This window comes from Leptodactylus fuscus, chromosome 7 (assembly GCF_031893055.1).
Source record: "Leptodactylus fuscus isolate aLepFus1 chromosome 7, aLepFus1.hap2, whole genome shotgun sequence".
Taxonomy (NCBI): Eukaryota; Metazoa; Chordata; class Amphibia; order Anura; family Leptodactylidae; genus Leptodactylus; species Leptodactylus fuscus.
The window spans coordinates 21649835-21672260 of NC_134271.1; the positions used below are offsets into that span (position 1 = coordinate 21649835).

General features: G+C 41.5%; 1 protein-coding gene across 2 annotated transcripts in view; it reads left to right on the forward strand.

The window, feature by feature from the left end:
* LOC142213095 (mucin-2-like) overlaps positions 1-22426 on the forward strand; it is a 71409-nt gene that overhangs the window by 35384 nt on the left and 13599 nt on the right. Inside the window, exons 33-49 of one of the 2 annotated variants that reach the window (XM_075281259.1) lie at positions 137-1129; positions 3215-3361; positions 4516-5118; positions 5239-6234; positions 6795-6890; positions 7897-9606; positions 10363-10419; positions 11112-11258; positions 12986-13897; positions 14420-14875; positions 16567-16590; positions 17468-17539; positions 19349-19681; positions 20173-20933; positions 21453-21627; positions 21738-21985; positions 22209-22392. In XM_075281259.1, coding sequence (XP_075137360.1) covers positions 137-1129; positions 3215-3361; positions 4516-5118; positions 5239-6234; positions 6795-6890; positions 7897-9606; positions 10363-10419; positions 11112-11258; positions 12986-13897; positions 14420-14875; positions 16567-16590; positions 17468-17539; positions 19349-19681; positions 20173-20933; positions 21453-21627; positions 21738-21985; positions 22209-22392 — 7914 coding nt within the window. The remainder of the gene's footprint in view (positions 1-136; positions 1130-3214; positions 3362-4515; positions 5119-5238; positions 6235-6794; positions 6891-7896; positions 9607-10362; positions 10420-11111; positions 11259-12985; positions 13898-14419; positions 14876-16566; positions 16591-17467; positions 17540-19348; positions 19682-20172; positions 20934-21452; positions 21628-21737; positions 21986-22208; positions 22393-22426) is intronic. The other variant, XM_075281258.1, reaches the window with a different exon arrangement.

The following is a 22426-nucleotide window of genomic DNA, read 5'->3' on the forward strand; positions in this document are numbered from 1 at the left end:
AAAAAACCACAGGGCGGAAAAATTTTCTGCCGCATGAAAAAGCCTTAACAATGACCTAAGATTTAGGATGATTTAGCTTTATGTAATTCTATAAATTATAATTAATGCTAATTAATCTCTTTTTTTTTTTATTCAGCACTTTTCTGCGTTCCCATCTGCTCATGGTCCCAATGGTTTGATGTGAGTTATCCTAAATATGAACCCAATGGAGGAGATTATGAGACCTATGAGAACATTATAAAGGCCGGATATGAAGTGTGTGAGGGGAATATGAGGCCAGAGAATATTTCCTGCAGAGCAGAGAAATTCCCAGATAAGCCACTGGATTGGTTGGGACAGATATTGACGTGTGATGTCTCCACTGGACTCATCTGTAACAACAGGGATCAGACCGGGTTCATGCCCGTGTGCTACAACTATGAGATCAGTGTACACTGCTGCGAACCTTTACCAGATTATTGCTATACGTCAACCCCTCAAACTACTACAAGTACTACAACCACAACTACTATAACTACGACACCAACAACCACCACCGAGACTACAACTACTTCACCAACAACAACCACTGAGACTACAACTACTTCACCAACAACAACCACCGAGACTACAACTACTTCATCAACAACCACCACTGAGACTACAACTACTTCACCAACAACCACCACCGAGACTACAACTACTTCACCAACAACCACCACCGAGACTACAACTACTTCACCAACAACCACCACCGAGACTACAACTACTTCACCAACAACAACCACCGAGACTACAACTACTTCGCCAACAACCACCACCGAGACTACAACTACTTCGTCAACAACCACCACCGAGACTACAACTACGTCACCAACAACCACCACCGAGACTACAACTACTTCACCAACCACCACCACCGAGACTACAACTACTTCACCAACAACCACTACTGAGACTACAACTACGTCACCAACAACTGTCACCACCACAACTGAAAGTACAACTCCCACCACTACAGAGACCACAACATCTGTAACCACAACACCAACAACTGTCACCACCACTACAGAGACCACAACAACTGTAACCACAACACCAACAACCACAACAACTGAAAGTACAACTACAACAGGAACTACAACTTCAGGTGAGTAAAAGCATGACATATTAATATGATATAAAAAATCTAAACAATTTTAAATGTTTAAAGTGGGACATAACTACTGCCATTGCAGTCGTAGTGGTTGTCCGTGGGTCTGCGACCGTAGGCAGCATTCCGGCCCCACGCTGCTTTACATATATATATTATGGGGAAAGTAGCTCGATAGAAGCAGTGGTGCAGACCCAAACAGTCAAAGACAGGGACACAAAATATGCAGCAAACAGGTTTATTTAGGAAAAAAAACAGGAAAATAAACGTTCACTTAAGACACAAAATGAGTAAAATAAAATACAGCTTTCATACAAAAACAAAGTAAAATCCTGCTCGTCTGAGCGACTAAACAGAAATGTTAACCTAACTATCAGTGTGGCTTACTACGAGCCACACGAACAGAACAAGCACAAATATTTGTCTCACCGGACTCAAAAGTTACATGACAGACCCACACGCCTCCTCTCACTCCCTGGATCTGCCCTGGAGTGAAGGATTGGCAGCCTTTTTCTGGCCCAGTAATGAGCTAAAGACTCACACCTGAAGCTGAGGCCGACTCAAGAACCGCAATGGACCACACATAAATTTAGATGGATTAGGGCTCATTTACACAAAAGGGTTCCTCTGCCATGTGCTTGCCTTTGTTTTAATGGCCAGCACACTGCTGCATAGACTTTAACAGATCTATTCACATGACTGTTGTTTTTATGGTCTATGTGAATGATCCAAGAAAAAAATGCCTTATCTCATCATGTATATGAGGGATCTGTGAAATTGGATTACCCTCGGGTGTGCACTTGGCTATGAAAAAAGTACTTTTTTTCAAGGCTGAGTGCAAGGCCCTATCATGTGAATGTAGCCTTATTCCAGCACGTAGCAGCTGATTTTCACTTTCACAGGGGACATGACATATTACATACCTGTTCAGTGTCAGGATATAATATATGATGCCCCCTAGAGGACCAAGCACAGTCGGCCATGAACAGGAGAGAGATGGGTAAGTGAAAATCGGCCATTACCTACAGGAGTAATCTAGTAGGTAGGGGGGACTAAAGTGCTATAAAAGGGGGCACAATATGGCGTTGTGGTTCATAATGGGGGCAATTAATGTATGGGGGTCTTTAACATGAGCACTTACCGTATGGGGCCTTGTAACAGGAGTACTTACTGTATGGAGGCCTGTAATGGGTGGCACTTACTGTATTGGGGCAAGTAATGAAGAAACTAACAGTATGGGAACCTGTAATAGGGGCACTTAGGGCATGAGGGCCTATAAAGGGGACACTATACTGTATGGGGACCTATAAAGAAGAAGAATCCTAAGAATAGATCAATATCAGATCAGTGGGGGTCTAGCACCCAGCACCCTCTTCGATCAGCTGTTTTTAGTATCTGATTCACAGAGAATGGAGCAGGAAGCAAAGAACTCTTATGTCTGTGCATCAGCTGATCGGTGGGGGTATCTGGTGCTGGACCCCCACTGATCTGTTATTGATGACGTATTATTAGGATAGGTTATCATTTTTTAGAATGAAAAATCACCTTTAAGCATTGCAAAAAGAATATCATATTAACGGTCTACCGGTATCTACATCTCTCACCTGATTTAAAGGAGTTTTCTGTCCCCGAAATGGATAGATCATCAATATGTGAACCGTGGGGGTTGACACCCGGGCTCTGCAGTGGATGGGGAACCGATGCCATATGCTCTTATTCAAGTAATAGAAACAGCGCAACAGCCCTGTCCACTGCTATGCAGTTGTTCTAAGGAGTTGCAGCGCCGATCCCATTACCTAACGGAGCCTGCACTTGCTTCCCATGCTTCTCCTGGAAGCTCATGTGTTTCAGCTCTGGGTGTAGGGCCCTCAAATATACAGGAGCTATATAGGGTGTAAAATACAATCTGTACATTTTCAAGCATTATACATAAAGAATAAGAGTCATCATAGCTGAAATCAAATGGGACTACTCTACTGCCAAAGAGATATGTCAATGTATAAACCCATTCAATGTATAATGTCGGCAGAACAAATCCATTTATTATTATTATTAATGAATACCCTCTTTCCGAACCCGCAGAGTCTACAACTCCAACACCCACAACAACTACATCCACGACCACAACTACAAGCCCCACAACTACCAGTGTGACAACAACCTCACCACCAATAGACTTCACCACAAGCTGTACCACTGAACCGCCCGAAGAAACATCTCCAACTACACGTAAGTGACATAGGCCCCATTTCTCCGTTTTTGGCTAGGTGGAAATCTCTGCCAAGTCTAATGACACTTGACCTATTAGTCGCCTGGTCACCACAGGTAGGACCAGTTATAGGGCTCAAACTCTGAACAACTCAGGGAATATCCTCAACATTGGCTAAATGTAGTGGTAGATCGGGCCTCGGAGATGAAGAGGTCGTGTAGTGACTTCTACTAGATTAGTGACTTCTACTAGATTTTCAGATGCGAGGAATGGTATTGATGAGATTGAGAACACAATTGGATGTCACGAAATGATGCACTTACAGAGGGCGCGTCTAAGTCGAACGTTATAACTTGCTGAAGTGCAAGATCACACAGCAAAAGCTATTGAAAAGTTTAGTTAACATTTGCTGCCACTGTTTATTTAACTTGTTACGTGTCATGTTCAAGTTTGCTACATCTGTAGAACATATAAGGCCCGGTTCACATCTGCGTTTGGGCCATTCTGTTCGCCTATCTGCATGAAATATGTGGGGGGGAAAGTCCTACAGGCAGCACTTTTCTCTCATTTTTCATGTGGAAAGCACACGGACACTATTATAGTCTATGGGGTCCGTGGGTTTCCTTAGGAAACCGCTGTTTTATGCAGATAGGTTTCCGTTCGGGGGTCCCCAAGCGGATTGATGGTCTGCCTTGACTGGAGCTAAGGAATTGTGTCCCGGCCAAATGTTGATGACCTCTTCTAAGGAAAGCCTATCAACACTAAAGTCACCTTAACGATGATCTCATCACTTGGTGTCCAAATATTGTATAAGAATCTATTGTCCTACTTAAATCATTACTTTACTTACCCTTTCCTATACCATAGAACAAAAATGTTATTTAAAGAGGACACTTCATGTCCTCAAGCACATGCGGTTTTATATACTGCTAGAAGGCTGACAGTACGCTGAATACAGCGCACTGTTGCCTTTCCAGTTACGTGCCCCGGGGGCCGGTACCGCTGTCCACTGTCAGAAGGGTGTTCCTGACAGTCTAGTCGAGCTGTGAGGAACGCCCCCTCCCCCCCTCTCCCGAGATCTACACAACATAGCTCCACTCAAAATTACCTAAAACATAAGGACATCAAAAAGGCACCAAAAGCTTACTGAATGCATTTTTCTCCTTTCATTCAGCACGTACCTGCGTTCCTGATTGCTCATGGTCACAATGGTTTGATGTGAGTTATCCGAAATATGAACCCAATGGAGGAGATTATGAGACCTATGAGAACATTATAAAGGCCGGATATGAAGTGTGTGAGGGGGAGATGAAGCCAGAGAACATTTCCTGCAGAGCAGAGAAATTCCCAGATAAGCCACTAGATTGGCTGGGGCAGATATTGACGTGTGATGTCTCCACTGGACTCATCTGTAACAACAAGGATCAGACCGGGTTCATGCCCGTGTGCTACAACTATGAGATCAGTGTATACTGCTGCACACCTTTACCCGACTATTGCATATCTACACCCTTCCCGACTACTACAAGTACTACAACCTCAACTACTACAACTACGTCACCAACAATCACCACCGAGACTACAACTACGTCACCAACTTCCTCTACCACCTCTGAGACTACAACTACGTCACCAACAACCACCACCGAGACTACAACTACTTCACCAACAACCACCACCGAGACTACAACTACTTCACCAACCACCTCTACCACCTCTGAGACTACAACTACTTCACCAACCACCACCGAGACTACGACTACAACTACCCCTACAAGTAAGATGAGATTTAGGATGATTTAGCTTTATGTAATTCTATTAATTATAATTAATGCTATTTAATCTCATCCTTCGATAGGATTTACATAGGCTTACTGAATGCATTTTTTTTATTTAGCACCTCCCTGTACTCCCATCTGCTCATGGTCCCAATGGTTTGATGTGAGTTATCCAAAATATGAACCCAATGGAGGAGATTATGAGACCTATGAGAACATTATAAAGGCCGGATATCAAGTGTGTGAGGGGGAGATGAAGCCAGAGAATATTTCCTGCAGAGCAGAGAAATTCCCAGATAAACCACTAGATTGGTTGGGACAGATATTGACGTGTGATGTCTCCACTGGACTCATATGTAACAACAAGGATCAGACCGGGTTCATGCCTGTGTGCTACAACTATGAGATCAGTGTATACTGCTGCATACCTTTACCAGATTATTGCTATACGTCAACCCCTCAAACTACTACAAGTACTACAACCACAACTACTATAACTACTTCACCAACAACTACCACCACCTCTAAGACTACAACTACATCACCAACAACCACCACTGAGACTACAACTACTTCACTAACCACCTCTGAGACTACAACTACTTCACCAACAACCACCACTGAGACTACAACTACTTCACCAACCACCTCTACCACCACTGAGACTACAACTACTTCACTAACCACCTCTGAGACTACAACTACTTCACCAACAACCACCACCGAGACTACAACTACTTCACCAACCACCTCTACCACCTCTGAGACTACAACTACTTCTTCAACAACCACCACTGAGACTACAACTACTTCACCAACCACTTCTGAGACTACAACTACTTCACCAACCACTTCTGAGACTACAACTACTTCACCAACCACTTCTGAGACTACAACTACTTCATCAACAACCACCACTGAGACTACAACTACTTCACCAACAACCACAACTACTACAACTACTTCACCAACAACCACCACCACCTCTGAGACTACAACTACGTCACCAACAACCACTACCGAGACTACAACTACTTCACCAACCACCTCTACCACCTCTGAGACTACAACTACTTCACCAACTCCAACAACTACATCAGTGACTACAACTACAAGTAAGAATGAAACTAGGAACAAAAAAACCACAATATTTAATGCATATTTATTCAATCAATCTATATTTTGATTAATTGTTTAAGGCTTGGTGAATACTGGGATGATTTGATAGTGACACATTACAAAAAATTTGGCGCTTATGCAGCATAGTGAAAAGGTGATATCTGGTCATATGAAAAGTGTCACGGCCAAAATTTCCATGTAGCCCTAGTCTCATTCACAACAAAGAAAGCCAAATTGTACGATAAACCATTTTTTTTGTTATTTAGGTCTTTGTTTCCGACCTTCATTGTAGATTGAACATTATTAGATATATGGGGTGAAGTTAAAAGAAATTCATCATGGTCTATGGCGGTCTTAGCCACCATTTTACTTGGTGGATAAGTGATAAAGAGACCCTAGTCCTTCTAATAGGTGGAGGTCTCAGAGGCGGTAACCCCAATAAACAAATGTAAATGTCTTTGCTTGAAAACACCCTTCAACAGTGAAATACGCGAAAGCAAATGCAGTATATACAACTTACATGGGATTTCTGACTGTCTCTATCCATGTATTTTAGGTCAGACATCCACTACAAGTACTTCCCCAACGACAACAACCTCTGAGACTACAACCACTCCAATGTCTTCGACTACCACCATAACCATGTCTCCAAGTAAGTCACATCTTGTGCGGAACAGATTAAAAAAACACAAGCTTTGCCAACCACTATTGATCCACCTGTACGTGCACCATGAGACAATAGAAGATCCCATATTCTAAATTCACATTTACCAAATATGAATGGAGCAGCAGGCCACCCATGCCAGAGATAGTACTCGACTGCTCAGTCTCACACCGACTAGAGAGACTGTTGCATATGCTGTAATCTCCACTAATGGGTTCCTGTGTGCCCTATATAAATGGAGCAGTATATTGAGTATGAGTGTGCTGCTGTAGAGAAGATGAGAGCTCCAGATGTAGCAAAGCTTAAAATGACACATAGTGCACATATTTTTTCAAAGATTTTCCATTGGCTTTTGTTGTCATCTGCGATAACTTACTGCAGCAAGATATCTTATCACAGAGCAGAAAGTCAAGTTAAATCTGCTATATCTGTACCAATCTGCGGTCCTACAGATGTGAATGGAACAGAAATGCACATGTGCGACCTGTCGCTTTATAGGGGACCAACGGGACCAGTGCTACTGTGATTGGTGATGATTTTGTGATCCCCTATTCTTGTAATAACCAGAATATCCCTTTCCAAATCCAATTCTGATATGGGTTTCAAGGACTACATAACACTGAAATAAAATGACAAGTATGAAAGCGCAGATATATAAAGTAGGAAATGTATTACGGAGATCACAGTAAATACAATGGTAAGAACAGTAGTATGGTCACTGTCCGTGAAGAACAAAGGGAAATGGACCCCTAAGAATGAGGTCCTGTAATACTTGAGTTCATCCTTAGTACTAGTCTACAAACAATTGAGGCTAATCTTTTATTTCTTCACTGGGCCTATAAGTGTACATTATTTACTTGGTAAATGTGTACATGTTTTCTCTATTGTATCTAGCAACTCCAGACTGTGATCCTCACTGTACATGGTCAGAATGGTTTATATAACGCTAGAGTCACCCAATGTATACTGAATGCATTTTTTTCCTTTCATTCAGCACCTTCCTGCATTCCCGATTGCTCATGGTCAGAATGGTTTGATGTGAGTCGTCCTGAACCCGGACCCACTGGAGGAGAATATGAGACCTATGAGAACATCAGGAATGCTGGACATGAAGTGTGCGAGGGTGATATGAAACCAGAGAATATTACCTGCAGAGCAGAGAAATGGCCAGATAAGCCACTAAACCAGCTGGGACAGATGGTGACGTGTGATGTCTCCATTGGGCTCGTCTGTAACAACAAGGATCTAATAGGGTTCATGCCCGTGTGCCACAACTATCAGATCAGTGTATATTGCTGCCGTCCTCTACCAGATTATTGCTATCCAACAACTTCTCAAACTACTACAACTCCAACAACTACATCACAAACAACAACCACCTCAGAGACTACAACTACGTCACCAACAACAACCACCTCAGAGACTACAACTACATCACCAACAACCACCTCAGAGACTACAACTACTTCACCAACAACAACCACCTCAACAACTACAACTACAATTACAAGTACTCCAACTAGTACAGAGTCAACTACAACTACATCACCAACAACCACCACGTCAGAGATTACAACTACTACAACCTTTATAGAGCCCACTATAACCACAACTCCAACAACTACATCAACAACCACCACCTCAGAGACTACAACTACATCACCAACAACCACCTCAGAGACTACAACTACATCACCAACAACCACCACGTCAGAGATTACAACTACTACAATCTTTATAGAACCCACTATAACCACAACTCCAACAACTACATCAACAACAACCACCACCTCAGAGACTACAACTACATCACCAACAACAACCACCTCAGAGACTACAACTACATCACCAACCACCACCACGTCAGAGATTACAACTACTACAACCTTTATAGAACCCACTATAACCACAACTCCAACAACTACATCAACAACAACCATCACCTCAGAGACTACAACTACATCACCAACAACCACTTCAGAGACGACAACTACATCACCAACAACAACCACCTCAGAGACTACAACTACATCACCAACAACCACCACGTCAGAGATTACAACTACTACAACCTTTATAGAGCCCACTATAACCACAACTCCAACAACTACATCAACAACCACCACCTCAGAGACTACAACTACTTCACCAACAACCACCTCAGAGACTACAACTACATCACCAACAACCACCACGTCAGAGATTACAACTACTACAACCTTTATAGAACCCACTATAACCACAACTCCAACAACTACATCAACAACCACCACCTCAGAGACTACAACTACATCACCAACAACAACCACTTCAGAGACGACAACTACATCACCAACAACAACCACCTCAGAGACTACAACTACATCACCAACAACAACCACCTCAGAGATTACAACTACTACAACCTTTATAGAGCCCACTATAACCACAACTCCAACAACTACATCAACAACAACCACCACCTCAGCGACTACAACTACAACTGTCATTACAAGTACTCCAACCAGTACAGAGTCAACTACAACTACATCACCAACAACCACAGAGATTACAACTACTACAGCCTTTATAGAGCCCACTATAACCACAACCCCAACAACTACATCACCAACAACAACCACCTCAGAGACTACAACAACTACTCCAGGGACTCCAACTGCAATTGTTACAAAGCCAACAACTACATCAGTGACCACAACTACAAGTAAGAATACTAGAAACAAATAAGACATTATATTTAGTGTATATTTTTTCAATTTAAGGCTTAAGGCTTAGTTTAAGGCTAGGGCTACATGGTGATTTTAGCAATAACACATATTGCCCAACCAAATTTGGTTCTTTTTTTATCTTATGAGATGGCATACTTAATGTTAATGGAGATATGTTGTATTTAAAAAAAAAACAAAAAAACTTGAGAGTCTTCAGTAGTTGATACGTTTTTTAATGGCTAACTAATAATGATGACAGATTACAAGCTTTCGAAGCTCTCGGCTTCTTCCTCGGGTAAATTTAAAAACAATATCTGAAGGATGCATATTTACCGTATGTACAGAGGGACACATAGGAGATATGGAGATATGTTGTGACTCGTAGGTTTATGCAAGTACAATATTACAGTCGTAAAACACGCAGTTCCTGAATCTGTAGTGTTGTGGTGTCATCAACCTGTGATTTACCATGCAGCCGCATTTACTTTCATTGTGCACTATAGTAACATAGTGAAAATGTGATACTTGGCCTATGATGGGTGTTACGGCCAAGACTGCCACTAGTCTCCTTCATAACAAAAAAAGCCAAATTGTGTGTTAAACCAGCTTTCTGTTGGTTAGGTCTTTCCTCTGTCCTGCATTGTAAATTGAACATTAGAAGTATGGAGTGAAGTTACAATAAGTGACTCCTGGTGTATTACCACCATCTTACTTACTTACAATAATATTTTAATTGTTTCCATGTATTTTAGGTCAGACATCCACTACAGAGACTACACCAACCACCACAACGTCAACCACATCTCCAAGTAAGTGACATTTTGTGGGGAACAGATTAAAAAAAAACACAAACGGTGCTAACTACTAATGCTGAACCTGTATGTGCACCATGAAACAATGGAGAATCCCATATTCTACACGTGATACCAGTGGTATTGTACACTACCATAAGATACTGTTGATATGTCTTTGTTGGATCCTACGAAAGCTCGAAACTTTAAAGCCTGCTTGAGTAGTTTATTTTACTACAGCTATTAAAGCCAAGGCTAGGAATATATCACACAATATATGTGATACACGTGACCAGTGGTCTCGTGACTGGTGAAGATTTTGGTCAAATTCTCTCAAATTTTGATGGTCCTTCCTTCCATTATAGTTCTGAACCTCCTTTACACCACAGACAGGAATGCAATAGAAGATAACACCTTTCTAGACTGACCCATCATGGCATCCATTACTGATAATATATGATGTCACAAGTTATCTACTACCCCTCTGTGCACACAGCACGTCAAGGAAGCTCTTTATAAACCACAATTAGTCGGTTCCAACTTATTGTATATAGGAGCTTTACATGGAGTAAAATACCATTTTTTTTGTACAGTCAAGGATGTATATAAAGCATAGGTTTCATCATAGGTAACAACAATGGGGACTACTCTACTGCTAATGGTTCTAACTCAATATATTGTTAATTCACCTCTCCCTTCTGAACACACAGCATCTATAACTCCAACACCCACAACAACTACATCCACGACCACAACTACAAGCCCCACTACTACCAGTGTGACAACAACCTCACCACCAGTACACAGCACTACAACCTGTACAACTGAAGAGCCCGAAGAAACAACTCCAACTAAACGTAAGTGACACATTTCTTTCATTGCTTGTCAATACATTCGTTATTCCATTCAGGGGGGTCCCCAAATACCAAATGCAGACGTGAACCGGGCCTAAGCTTTGCCAAAAGAGTTGCACAATGGACATAACCATACATACACCCATATGTCCACCCATGGACATAACCATATATAAAAATTGTAGACAATTAAAAGTTAAACTTTTTTTGCCAATATAAATTATCAAAAAAATTGTAGTTTAAATTTTTTTTTCTCTAACCGTGACAGTCTGTTGTCTTATTAAGCTGCCAATGGATATAACCAAGAAGCCAGGTACGGCACCTTCTATGGTGTGGCATTCTGGCATGATCTCCTTATTGTGGCTCGGTTTTCATTAAATGTATATAGTGTCCCTGCCGGATAACTTGCCCACAATAAGGAATCACAGTTGGGTTTTTGACAAATCGCAGCCCATAGAAAGTTCTTGTATTTATGGTGGTATTTATTAGAAACTGATCAAGACAAAAACAACTGCCTCCTCCAAGATGATTTGAGAAAATCTTTACATTTTAATTATTTATATTTGTAAAAATGTTTACCTTTTGTCCTCAAATTTAAATAAGATTCGTGGAAAAATACCTTAAAGGATTTTTTTTGCTGCAAATTTTGCCGCTTTTGGGGTTTTTTTTTTTTTTACACAAAAGCCAACATTGACTTCAAAAGGAATGGGAACTAGAAAGGAAGACTTATACTTCTCTATTCTGCTAAATTATGACTGACTTTGGCTAAAAAAACAATTGCAACATTTTCAACAAAAAACAGTATTTTTCTATAACAGTGTGTCTTCAGTGTGTCTGCGGGCATCTTTTACCTCTCTTAATGACTTAAAGACCTTCCAGAGACTTCTACATACAATGGTTCCACTCAGAATTACTTAAAGGGGTTGTCCTACAAAGTCAAGTCTTCAGGACCTTTCTCCTACTCCACATTGAACCAGAGCTCAGCCAGGCTTAATTTGGGCCGGACAGGTGGGGGTCGGCCCCAGATTCACTTCAATTGGAGTGCCAGAGATGGCCGAGTGCTGTACTTCAGCTATCTCCGGCGTTACCATTGAAGTGAATAAGAGTGCTGACCAACTACCAGTCCAACGCACATTGAGTCTGCCTGAGCTTAAGTTGAATTTGGAGTTTGAGAAAGGTCCTGCCATCTTCATTTTGAAGGACAACCCCGTTAAAATTTACCACTAGTTTTACTACTTTCTACACCTTTTCGACTCATTTCTAAAAAGTTGCTTATAACTGGAGGTATGGTTTAAAATCCAAGGATACCAAAAAGCCACCAAATGTTTGCTGAACGCATTTCCCATTGTATTCCAGCGTACTCCTGGTCACAGTGGTTTGATGTGAGTCAACTCCCATTGACCAGACAGGTCCCTTATCCTTTATTTACTAGATTATCCTGTTCCCAATGCACTTCTGGTGTGGGTTCCCAGCACTACATAATAAGACTGCAGTAAAACAGAGAAAATATATAAACTAGAAACTTTATCACAGTAAATTTGATGGTAACAACAGTAGTATTGTCACGGTCTGTGAAGAACCATGGGAAATGGACCCCTAAGAATGAGGCCCTGTGACATCTGTGTTCACCCTTACTAGTAGTCTACAAACAATTGAGGCTTATCTCTAATTTCTCCACTAGGCCTATAAGTGTACATTATATACTTGTGTTTTTCTCCTATTTTAACTAGCACCTCATGACTGTGTACCAAACTGTACATGGTCACAATGGTTTGATGTGAGTTATCCGACATATGGATCTGAAGGTGGAGATTATGAGACCTATGAAAACATCACGAATGCTGGACATGAAGTGTGTGAGGGGGAGATGAAGCCAGAGAACATTTCCTGCAGAGCAGTGATATTCCCAGATAAGCCACTGAGCCAGCTTGGACAGATAGTGACATGTGATGTCTCCACTGGACTCATCTGTGAAAACAAGGATCAGACCGGGTCCCCGCCCATGTGCTACAACTATGAAATCAGCGTACACTGCTGCGAACCTTTACCTGACTACTGCATATCTACACCCTTCCCGACTACTACAAGTACTACAACCACAACTACATCACCAACAACCACCACCGAGACTACAACTACGTCACCAACAACCACCACCGAGACTACAACTACTTCACCAACAACCACCACCGAGACTACAACTACGTCACCAACAACCACCACTGAGACTACTACTTCACCAACAACCACCACCGAGACTACAACTACGTCACCAACAACATCCACCACCGAGACTACAACTACATCACCAACAACCACCACCGAGACTACAACTACATCACCAACAACCACCACAGGGACTACAACTACGTCATCAACAACCACCACCGAGACTACAACTACGTCACCAACAACCACCACCGAGACTACAACTACTTCACCAACAACCACAACTACTACAACTACGTCACCAACAACAACCACCGAGACTACAACTACATCACCAACAACCACCACCGAGACTACAACTAAATCACCAACAACCACCACCGAGACTACAACTACATCACCAACAACCACAACTACTACAACTACGTCACCAACAACCACCACCAAGACTACAACTACCACTATAGCTACAAGTAAGATTGAAATTGGGGAAAAAAAGAACATAATATTTAGTGCATATTTGTTCAAGTTATATTTTTGTATTTTTATTAGAGGTTTAAGGCAAGGTACATGGTGACACAAATTGTCCAACCAAATTTTTCACTTTTACTATCATATTAGACGGATAATCAATGTGAATAGAGATGTGTTGTTACATAGTAGATGAGGTTGGATAAAAACATTAGTCCATCAAGTCCAACCTATAACCCTACAATCCCTACAGTGCTGATCCAGGAGAAGGAGACTTGAAGGTTTCTGCAGTCACAATATTACAGTCATAAGAAACTTTCATTGTGTGCTGATGCAGCATAGAGAAAAAGTGATATCTGGTCTACAAAAACTGTATCCCTAGGAATGAGGGCCAGTGGTACTTGTGTTCATCCTTAGTACTAGTCTACAAACAATTGAGGCTTATCTGTAATTTCTTCACTAGGCCTATAAGTGCACATTATATACTTGGTAAATGTGTATGTGTTTTCTCCTATTTTATCTAGTAACTCCAAATTGCGATCCTCACTGTACATGGTCAGAATGGTTTGATGTGAGTCGTCCTGAACCCGGACCCACTGGAGGAGAATATGAGACCTATGAGAACATCAGAAATGCTGGACATGAAGTGTGCGAGGGTGATATGAGACCAGAGAATATTACCTGCAGAGCAGAGAAATGGCCAGATAAGCCACTAAACCAGCTGGGGCAGATGGTGACGTGTGATGTCTCCATTGGGCTCGTCTGTAACAACAAGGATCTGATAGGGTTCATGCCCGTGTGTCACAACTATCAGATCAGTGTATATTGCTGCCGTCCTCTACCAGATTATTGCTATCCTACAACCCCTCAAACTACTCCAACAACTACGTCACCAACAACCACCACATCGGAGACTACAACTACACCTATCATTACAAGTACTCCAACCACGACAAAGACCACGACGTCTACATCTCCAAGTAAGAATATCAGTATTCATATTAACTTCAATTCATAGTATAGAAACTTACTTTGGGGCCAATTTATTAAGACTGGCCTATAGTATGACAGTCTAACTAAAGTACCGAGCTGGAATAAGACGCACCAAAGCTACTTAGAGGACCATGGCTGTTAATTTTGGTAAATCTTGTATGGTTTGTGTGCCTAAAGTTGAACTCTATACCAGCTAGTGTAGATATAGTCATATAATATAAGTATTTACTAAAATTGACATGTCAGTAGCCAGCAGGACCTCTTTAAATGAGCTATAAGTACTATCAATAAAGAAAATGTTGGGTCTGCTGGGCGCCAAGTAAATAAACTGGGTCTAGCTTTTTTTATAAATGGTCGTCCTGATGTGACAATTCCTCTAAGCACAGTCTGGGACACAGAAACTCTTCTGATTCTCTCACACCCAAACGAATCAGAAGCATGAAAGATTGTAGTAATAAGTAAGGCAGCTGTGAATGCAGCATTTGGTCAGATAGAAAACTTACTAGAGTTTTCAGCAGCTGCTTCCTGCTTTCTGGTTAATCTCTAAACACTTCTATGAGAAGTATAGAACCTGATCTCTCAGTGATCTTCAGTGGCATAGCTATTAGAGATGAGCGAGTTCTATTCGAAACGGCAGCACGCACCCAAAGGAATGAATGGACGCAGCCAGCACGCAGGGGGTTGAGCGGCAGGACGCCGGCCCCGTCTGCGTGTTGACTGGCTCCATTCATTGCTATGGGTACGTGCTATTCGAAACTGCCGTTTCGAATAGTACTCGCTAGAGATGAGCGAATAGTAAAATGTTCGAGATTCGATATTCGTTTCGAGTAGCCCCTCAATGTTCGACTACTCGAATCGAATATAGAATCCTATTATAGTCTATGGGGGGAAAATGCTCGTTTCAGGGATAGGCAACATTCGATCAAATTATACTTACCAAGTCCACGAGTGAGGGTCGGGCTGGATACTCCGAGAAGTCTTCTCCGTGCAGCGTCCCCGTGGCATCTTCCAGCTCTGAATTCACTCTGCTAGGCATCGGGCCTGGGCAGAGCCGACTGCGCATGCCCGCACTACAAGCAGACATGCGCAGTCGGCTTTGCCCAGGCCCGATGCCTGGAAGAGTGAATTCAGAGTTGGAAGACGCCGCGGGGAAGCTGCACGGAGAAGACGTCTAAAGGTAGGAGAAGAACCAGCGTTGATTGGCCGACTGTATAGTATTCGGCCAATCAGTGCTGGTTCTGCATCGAACTTTTCCATTCGAATAGTGAGTGGTACTCGATCGAGTACAAGTATTTCGAATACCGTAGTATTCGATCGAATACCTACTCGATCGAGTACTACTCGCTCATCTCTAATAGCTATAGGGGGTGGAGAGATAGCGACCGATACCTGGCCCAGTAGTCTGAGGGGGTCTCAGTATCTCTACAAAATAAGAAGATACCTGTATTATAGATAGAACATGATATGTTGGGGGCCCTTTGCCCATTTTCCACAAGTGCACTGGAACTGCACTGATGATCTGGTAATCCATTTAATCTCTCGAAACAGATTCAGCAGTAGATATAGAGTAAGTGAGAAATATAAGACATGGGGGATGTTTCTCTAATGAGATTTCTTAAACAAATTTCTTATATTTATATTTAATTTATTCTTTTCCAATTTTTTTTTTCATTTGTAGCTTTGACCACCCTTTCATCTACAAGTAAGTCGATTATAATTTATTTTGATGGAATTATTTATTTTACTGTTGGCAAAATTGACACAGCAGGTTTATAGTGTATTCTTTTTTAGAAAAAGTTATATCTGTAGGTAATGCAGTGATGTAAGCCTGGACCCTGAAGAAGGGTTACCAACTATCATTCTTCCTTAATAGTACTGTCCTTGTTATATGCCGCTTTGGGCCCTCTTAGTCCCCTACTGTAAAAACATTACAGAAATTTTTGCATGGTTAGCAACCCTCTTCGGGAACGAGATGTAAATGCCACATCTAAACCCCCTAGTAAAATCTCGGGTCTAATATCCGCTACTTTCTTTTGACCCTGCACTTCTAAACGTAGGCCCAGTTTCCATCTGCATTCAGGTTTCTGTTCGGGAAGTCCACTTGGGGCTCCCAGAATGGATACCTATCCGCATAAAAAAGTGGTTACCTTAGGAAACCTTCGGACCCCATACATTGCAGAAAAAAAAAAAAAAAAAAGCGTTTTTGTAAATCGCAGCATGTCAATTACACCTACGGAAACTCTGGTGGTTTCCATATAAGTATAATAGAAGTAGAAAGTCTGCAGACTTTCTGTGAAAACCGCTGCGGAAAAAAGGCAGTGTGTTTCTGTCACGGTCTTTGGAGTAGCGCTTTTTTTTGCTGAGGCTCGCCACATGGGCCTAAGATTCTGACGCTCAATATGGTTCGATTCTATTGTAGTTATATATGATTTACTTTGCTAAACAAGATCAATAAATTATCATGTTATTAAGGATTATAGATACAGTATGTAGATTTCAATTGTAATCTGGATTAGAGGATTGTCTTTAGTATCTTTAAATCTGCGTTATGTAACACTAGTATGATTATTTTCCTTTAGCTTACTATGTCGAAACACAGTCACCTCGAAGTACTTCTGGAAGCACTCCCACAATACTATCTGAACCCGTTCGTAAGTATAACAATAAGCTGAAATAATGAAGAACCATAACACAGGGAGAACATACAAACTCCTTGCAGATGTTTTTTTGCCATTGGTGGGATTTGAACACCAGGACTCCAGCGCTGCAAGGCTGCAGTGCTAACCACTGAGCCACCGTGTGGCCCCTTGTTTTTTGGGTATTTTTGGCCAATATAGGGAGTGCACATTTTCAGACCTTTAGCAGCGGGACTTAAGGTCAGGTTTAAACCGATAGCTCAAATAGCAACCAATCACAGCACACAGTTCATTGGGTGCATTCACACGGAGTAAAATGGAGTGTATTTTGGAGTGTAATTTTACACGTGTAAAAAAATTTACACGAGTATTTTGGAGCGTTCTTTTACACGTGGCGTTTACGGAGCGTTTTTGGGAGCGTTTACGCGTGTAGAAAAACACGCTTCCGTAAGCGCTCCAAAAAACGCTCCGTAAACGCCACGTGTAAAAAAAAACCGCTCCAAAATACGTGCGTAAATTTTTTACACGCGTAAAATTACACTCCGAAATACACTCCATTTTACTCCGTGTGAATGCACCCCTTATAGTGTTTTTGGAAAAATAAAAGCTGTGATTGGTTGCTGTCAATTTCTCTTTAAAAAAAAAAAAGTTACATAAACCTGAACTAAAAATTTTTGAGCCATTTCAGCTACCAGTGCAGAGAAGACCTGAATGTGAGGTTGGCCTCAAAGGGACAATTACGGTCTGAAAAAATGCTTCCTTTTTTTTGGCAGATTTTCCTAAACTGTTTAACTGGTAAGGGGCGGTTCACACTTGCGCCCGGTGTCGTCCGGTGTGCATTCTGCTGGGTTTTAGTCTTCAGTTCTGGCGAAACTGCTGCCTGTCTGCGGGGAAATTGGATTTTTTTAGCTGGACACAAAGTCGGACATGTAGGACGGTTTCCAGACAGCAGGCGGACACGGGCGGTCACCCTTACAAACCCATTCAAGTGAACTGGTTTTAAAACTGACCACCGGGTTTCCACCCCCTGTCCAGTTTCGCCGGGACTGAAGATGGAAACCCGGCGGAATGCAAACACTGGACACAGGGCGCAAGTGTGAATCTCTTATAAAGTGATATGTATTTGTTAATAAATTTCCTGGGATAGTGACTAATGTCCCCACAAATCTGGGATATTTGGCAATTGCCCTCAAGAGAAAAAAGAAAAAGGGGGACGAGGGAAGAAGACAACCACAAGAGACAAGTGAAAAACAAAAGGGGAAGAGCAAAGAGGGAAAACAAGGAGACCATAACATTTGGGATGAGACAACTTTTCTTTAACCACTTTCAGACCACCCATTGGGTTTTTACGTGTGGAAGGTGGTTACCTTGTTCTGCAAGGACATGCTAGTACATCCAAGCAGATCTCAGGAGCTGCTGAATCGGGGAACTGGCTGTAACTTCACCGTAAAAACACACAGAAATTAGTTAAATAATGCAAATGATAAAAAAAAGTTACAGCCCTCAAAACCGCACATGCAAAAAAACCTGAAAATGTGTCTGGTCCTGGACCACAAATTGGCCCGGTGCTGAAGTGGTTAAACATGTAATTTTTTATTCTACCTCATGATATCTTCTGGGCAAAAAAAATTAAAAATAGTCATCTGAATCATAACAATTTGACATACCTGGCGCTAAGGAACGGGCGAGACAACTTATTCTAAATGTTATCACAAAAAGAGAGCGGAATAAATTTATATACCGTAATTTTCAGCCATCTCATCATCCTTGCAAGGCAAATACTTTTGTAAGGGGGTTTCTTAATATATTTTTCATTCTTGTCAGATAAAACGGATACAACTACCCTATCACCCACAACAACCTCAACCTCTAAAACTACAACCACCAGCACAACTACCAGCACTCCGACCACTACAAGTGAGAGTACAACATTATACATACCTACTGAATCTACTACCACAACGACTACTACAACACCTTCTACGACGTCTGAGACAACATCAGAATACACAACAGTTGAATCATCGACTACTAGTCCAACAACAACGACCTCTACTAGTTCTGTTACAACTCCAGGAACCACAACCACGTCTGAGACAACCATCACATCCACCACAGAATGTGTCTGCATCTACAATGGGACGGCATATCCACCAGGTAGGTCATTGCCAGATCTGAAAATTTAGCATTCAATGTCAATTCATTACCAGTATCGGTTTTATTTTTTAATTCAAACTGGCAAAGTCAAAATCAGTGTCTTAAAGGGGTTATGCCACAAAGTATATCCATAAGATAGAGGATAAAAAGCTGATTTGTGGGGTCTGGCTGCTGAGACCCCCATTGATAATGAGAACAGGGGTGTATACTGCTAGATTTGCTCGATTTGCACATGAACATTTAGTCACCGTATGGCCCCAGTCTAGTAGCCAGGTTATACGGAACTGATTCTCTGACTCTTTAGTCCCCATCCTTGATACCTTCCTAATAACCATATAAACTTTGGACCCCTCCTCTATAACCTCTGAATAAACAAAATTTGACATATGGAGTAGGGTATGAGCAAGGAGGAAAATTTAAAGAGGAAAAGAGGAAATTCCAAGTTAAAAAAAAATATAGAAATGAGCTATTTGTTGTTTTCTAACCCCCAGGTGCAATAATAATTACTGATGACACAAATCATCCTTGGTGTTATCAAATCGTGTGTAGCAAGGAATGCAAGGTACATGTTCACCACTGGAGTTGTACTACACCCACCACCACAAGTACCACCTTAAGTCCTACTCCAGGAACTACTACTGAATCAACTACAACTCCACCTGTGGAAACCTCTACAACAACAAGTGAAACGACAACACCAGGAAGCACGCCACCACCAACATCTACGACCACGACTACCACAACCACAGAAAGTACTACTACACCAGAATCAACAACAACACCGGGAAGTACACCTCCAACATCTACCACCACGACAACAACCACAACCACAGAAAGTACAACTACACCAGAATCAACAACAACACCGGGAAGTACACCACCACCAACATCTACCACCACCACAACAACCACAGAAAGTACAACTACACCAGAATCAACAACACCGGGAAGTACACCACCATCAACATTTACCACCACGACAACAACAACAGAAAGTACAACTACACCAGAATCAACAACATCACCAGGAAGTACACCACCACCAACATTTACAACCACAACCACAGAAAGTACAACTACACCTAAATTAACAACACCACCAGGGACCACCCCAACACCGGAAATCCTAACCAACACTACATCACTAACTACCACCACTACAAAGTCAACTACAACAAAGTCCACAACTACAACATCTACGGTTATGTCAACAAGTAAAAAACCTGGTTGTCCATTTGATCCATATCGTGAGGTGAGTAAACTTCACGTGTATTTGAGCATTTCCTAGCCAGTTTTCACGAGTGAAGCTAATGCATCATTACAATGCCATTAATTCTAGTGGGACTGCAATTCCACATCAGATTATTTCACAAAAAATGAAAAGTCTATGGACCCCTCTTCTTCTACTTACTTAGATTGTTATCATTTCACAGAATCCATCAGCACCCATATAATAACGTATTGGAAATAGCAAATAGCCATTTCTCCATTTTTAGATCTGCATGCCACTTTTTAGCAAAATTGGGCAGAACAGGTTAGAGATCAAGTCAAGCCAAGGTGAGGATGCCCCAAGCCAACAAGTTTGCCATAACTCACTCCAGAAAACTTTTGTGAGTTATACCCAATATTGTCAGGGACTGTCGTACATTTCAATTTTGCAAAATTCACCAGAATTATTAAGCGGTCCGTCGTAGAAAACACCAGCCTTAATATATTGACCCCAGTGTATCTATCACTTCCAATAAGACTATATATGTTTTTGTTTTTCCAGCATAATGAAACCTGGATGTTGTGTAACTGCACCATGGCTAGGTGTCTGGAAGACAACACAGTAGAGATCATTGAGCTCAAGTGTGAACCACCACCAATGATCAAGTGTGCTAATGGACGTCCACCAAGACCTGTACCAGACGATGACCTTTGCTGCTGGCACTGGGAATGTGATTGTGAGTGATTTCCAAAATCATAGACCTAAAGTTAGGTCTCCTAAATCCTTCCTCCTAAGCGTGTATCATGTAATAAAATAATCTAAATTTGATCATTTTTTTCCATTTAGGCGTGTGCAATGGCTGGGGAGATCCCCATTATATCACTTTTGATGGAACCTACTATAGTTTTCAAGGCAACTGCACCTATACCTTAGTGGAGGAAATTGAAAAGAATATTGACAACTTTGGAATATACATTGACAACTATGACTGCGGAGCCAGAGATCGTGTCTCCTGCCCTCGTGACATCATTGTCCAGCATGAAACGCAGATTATACGCATTAAGGCAACTAATTTGGCACCAATAAGTTTACAGGTACGACGAAACAATAATATATTTAATCGATCTTAAGAAATCAATTTGACTATAAAAATTCGATGGACCCAAACGTTGGAGAACCGTGCGCAGATGTGAATCTAGCCTTACCATTTTTTTTCGATATTCCTGGAAATTTTTCCTAGAAGAGCACAAATAATCGCAAGACTTGAGAAAAGACCAGGATATAACCCGAGTTTTTATTTTCTGAATTTATCTGCAGGTTATCGTAAATGATGAAATTGTAGGAACACCCTATAAAAAATATGGAGTAAAAGTGTATACGTCTGGCATCAATTACGTCGTGGAAATACCAGAGTTGGAGGTTAATGTCACATACAATGGTATGGCCTTCTCCGTTAGTTTGCCGTATAGACTTTTTGGACATAACACACAAGGACAGTGCGGTAAGTTTTCGGGTTATGACATTTTATAGTGTTT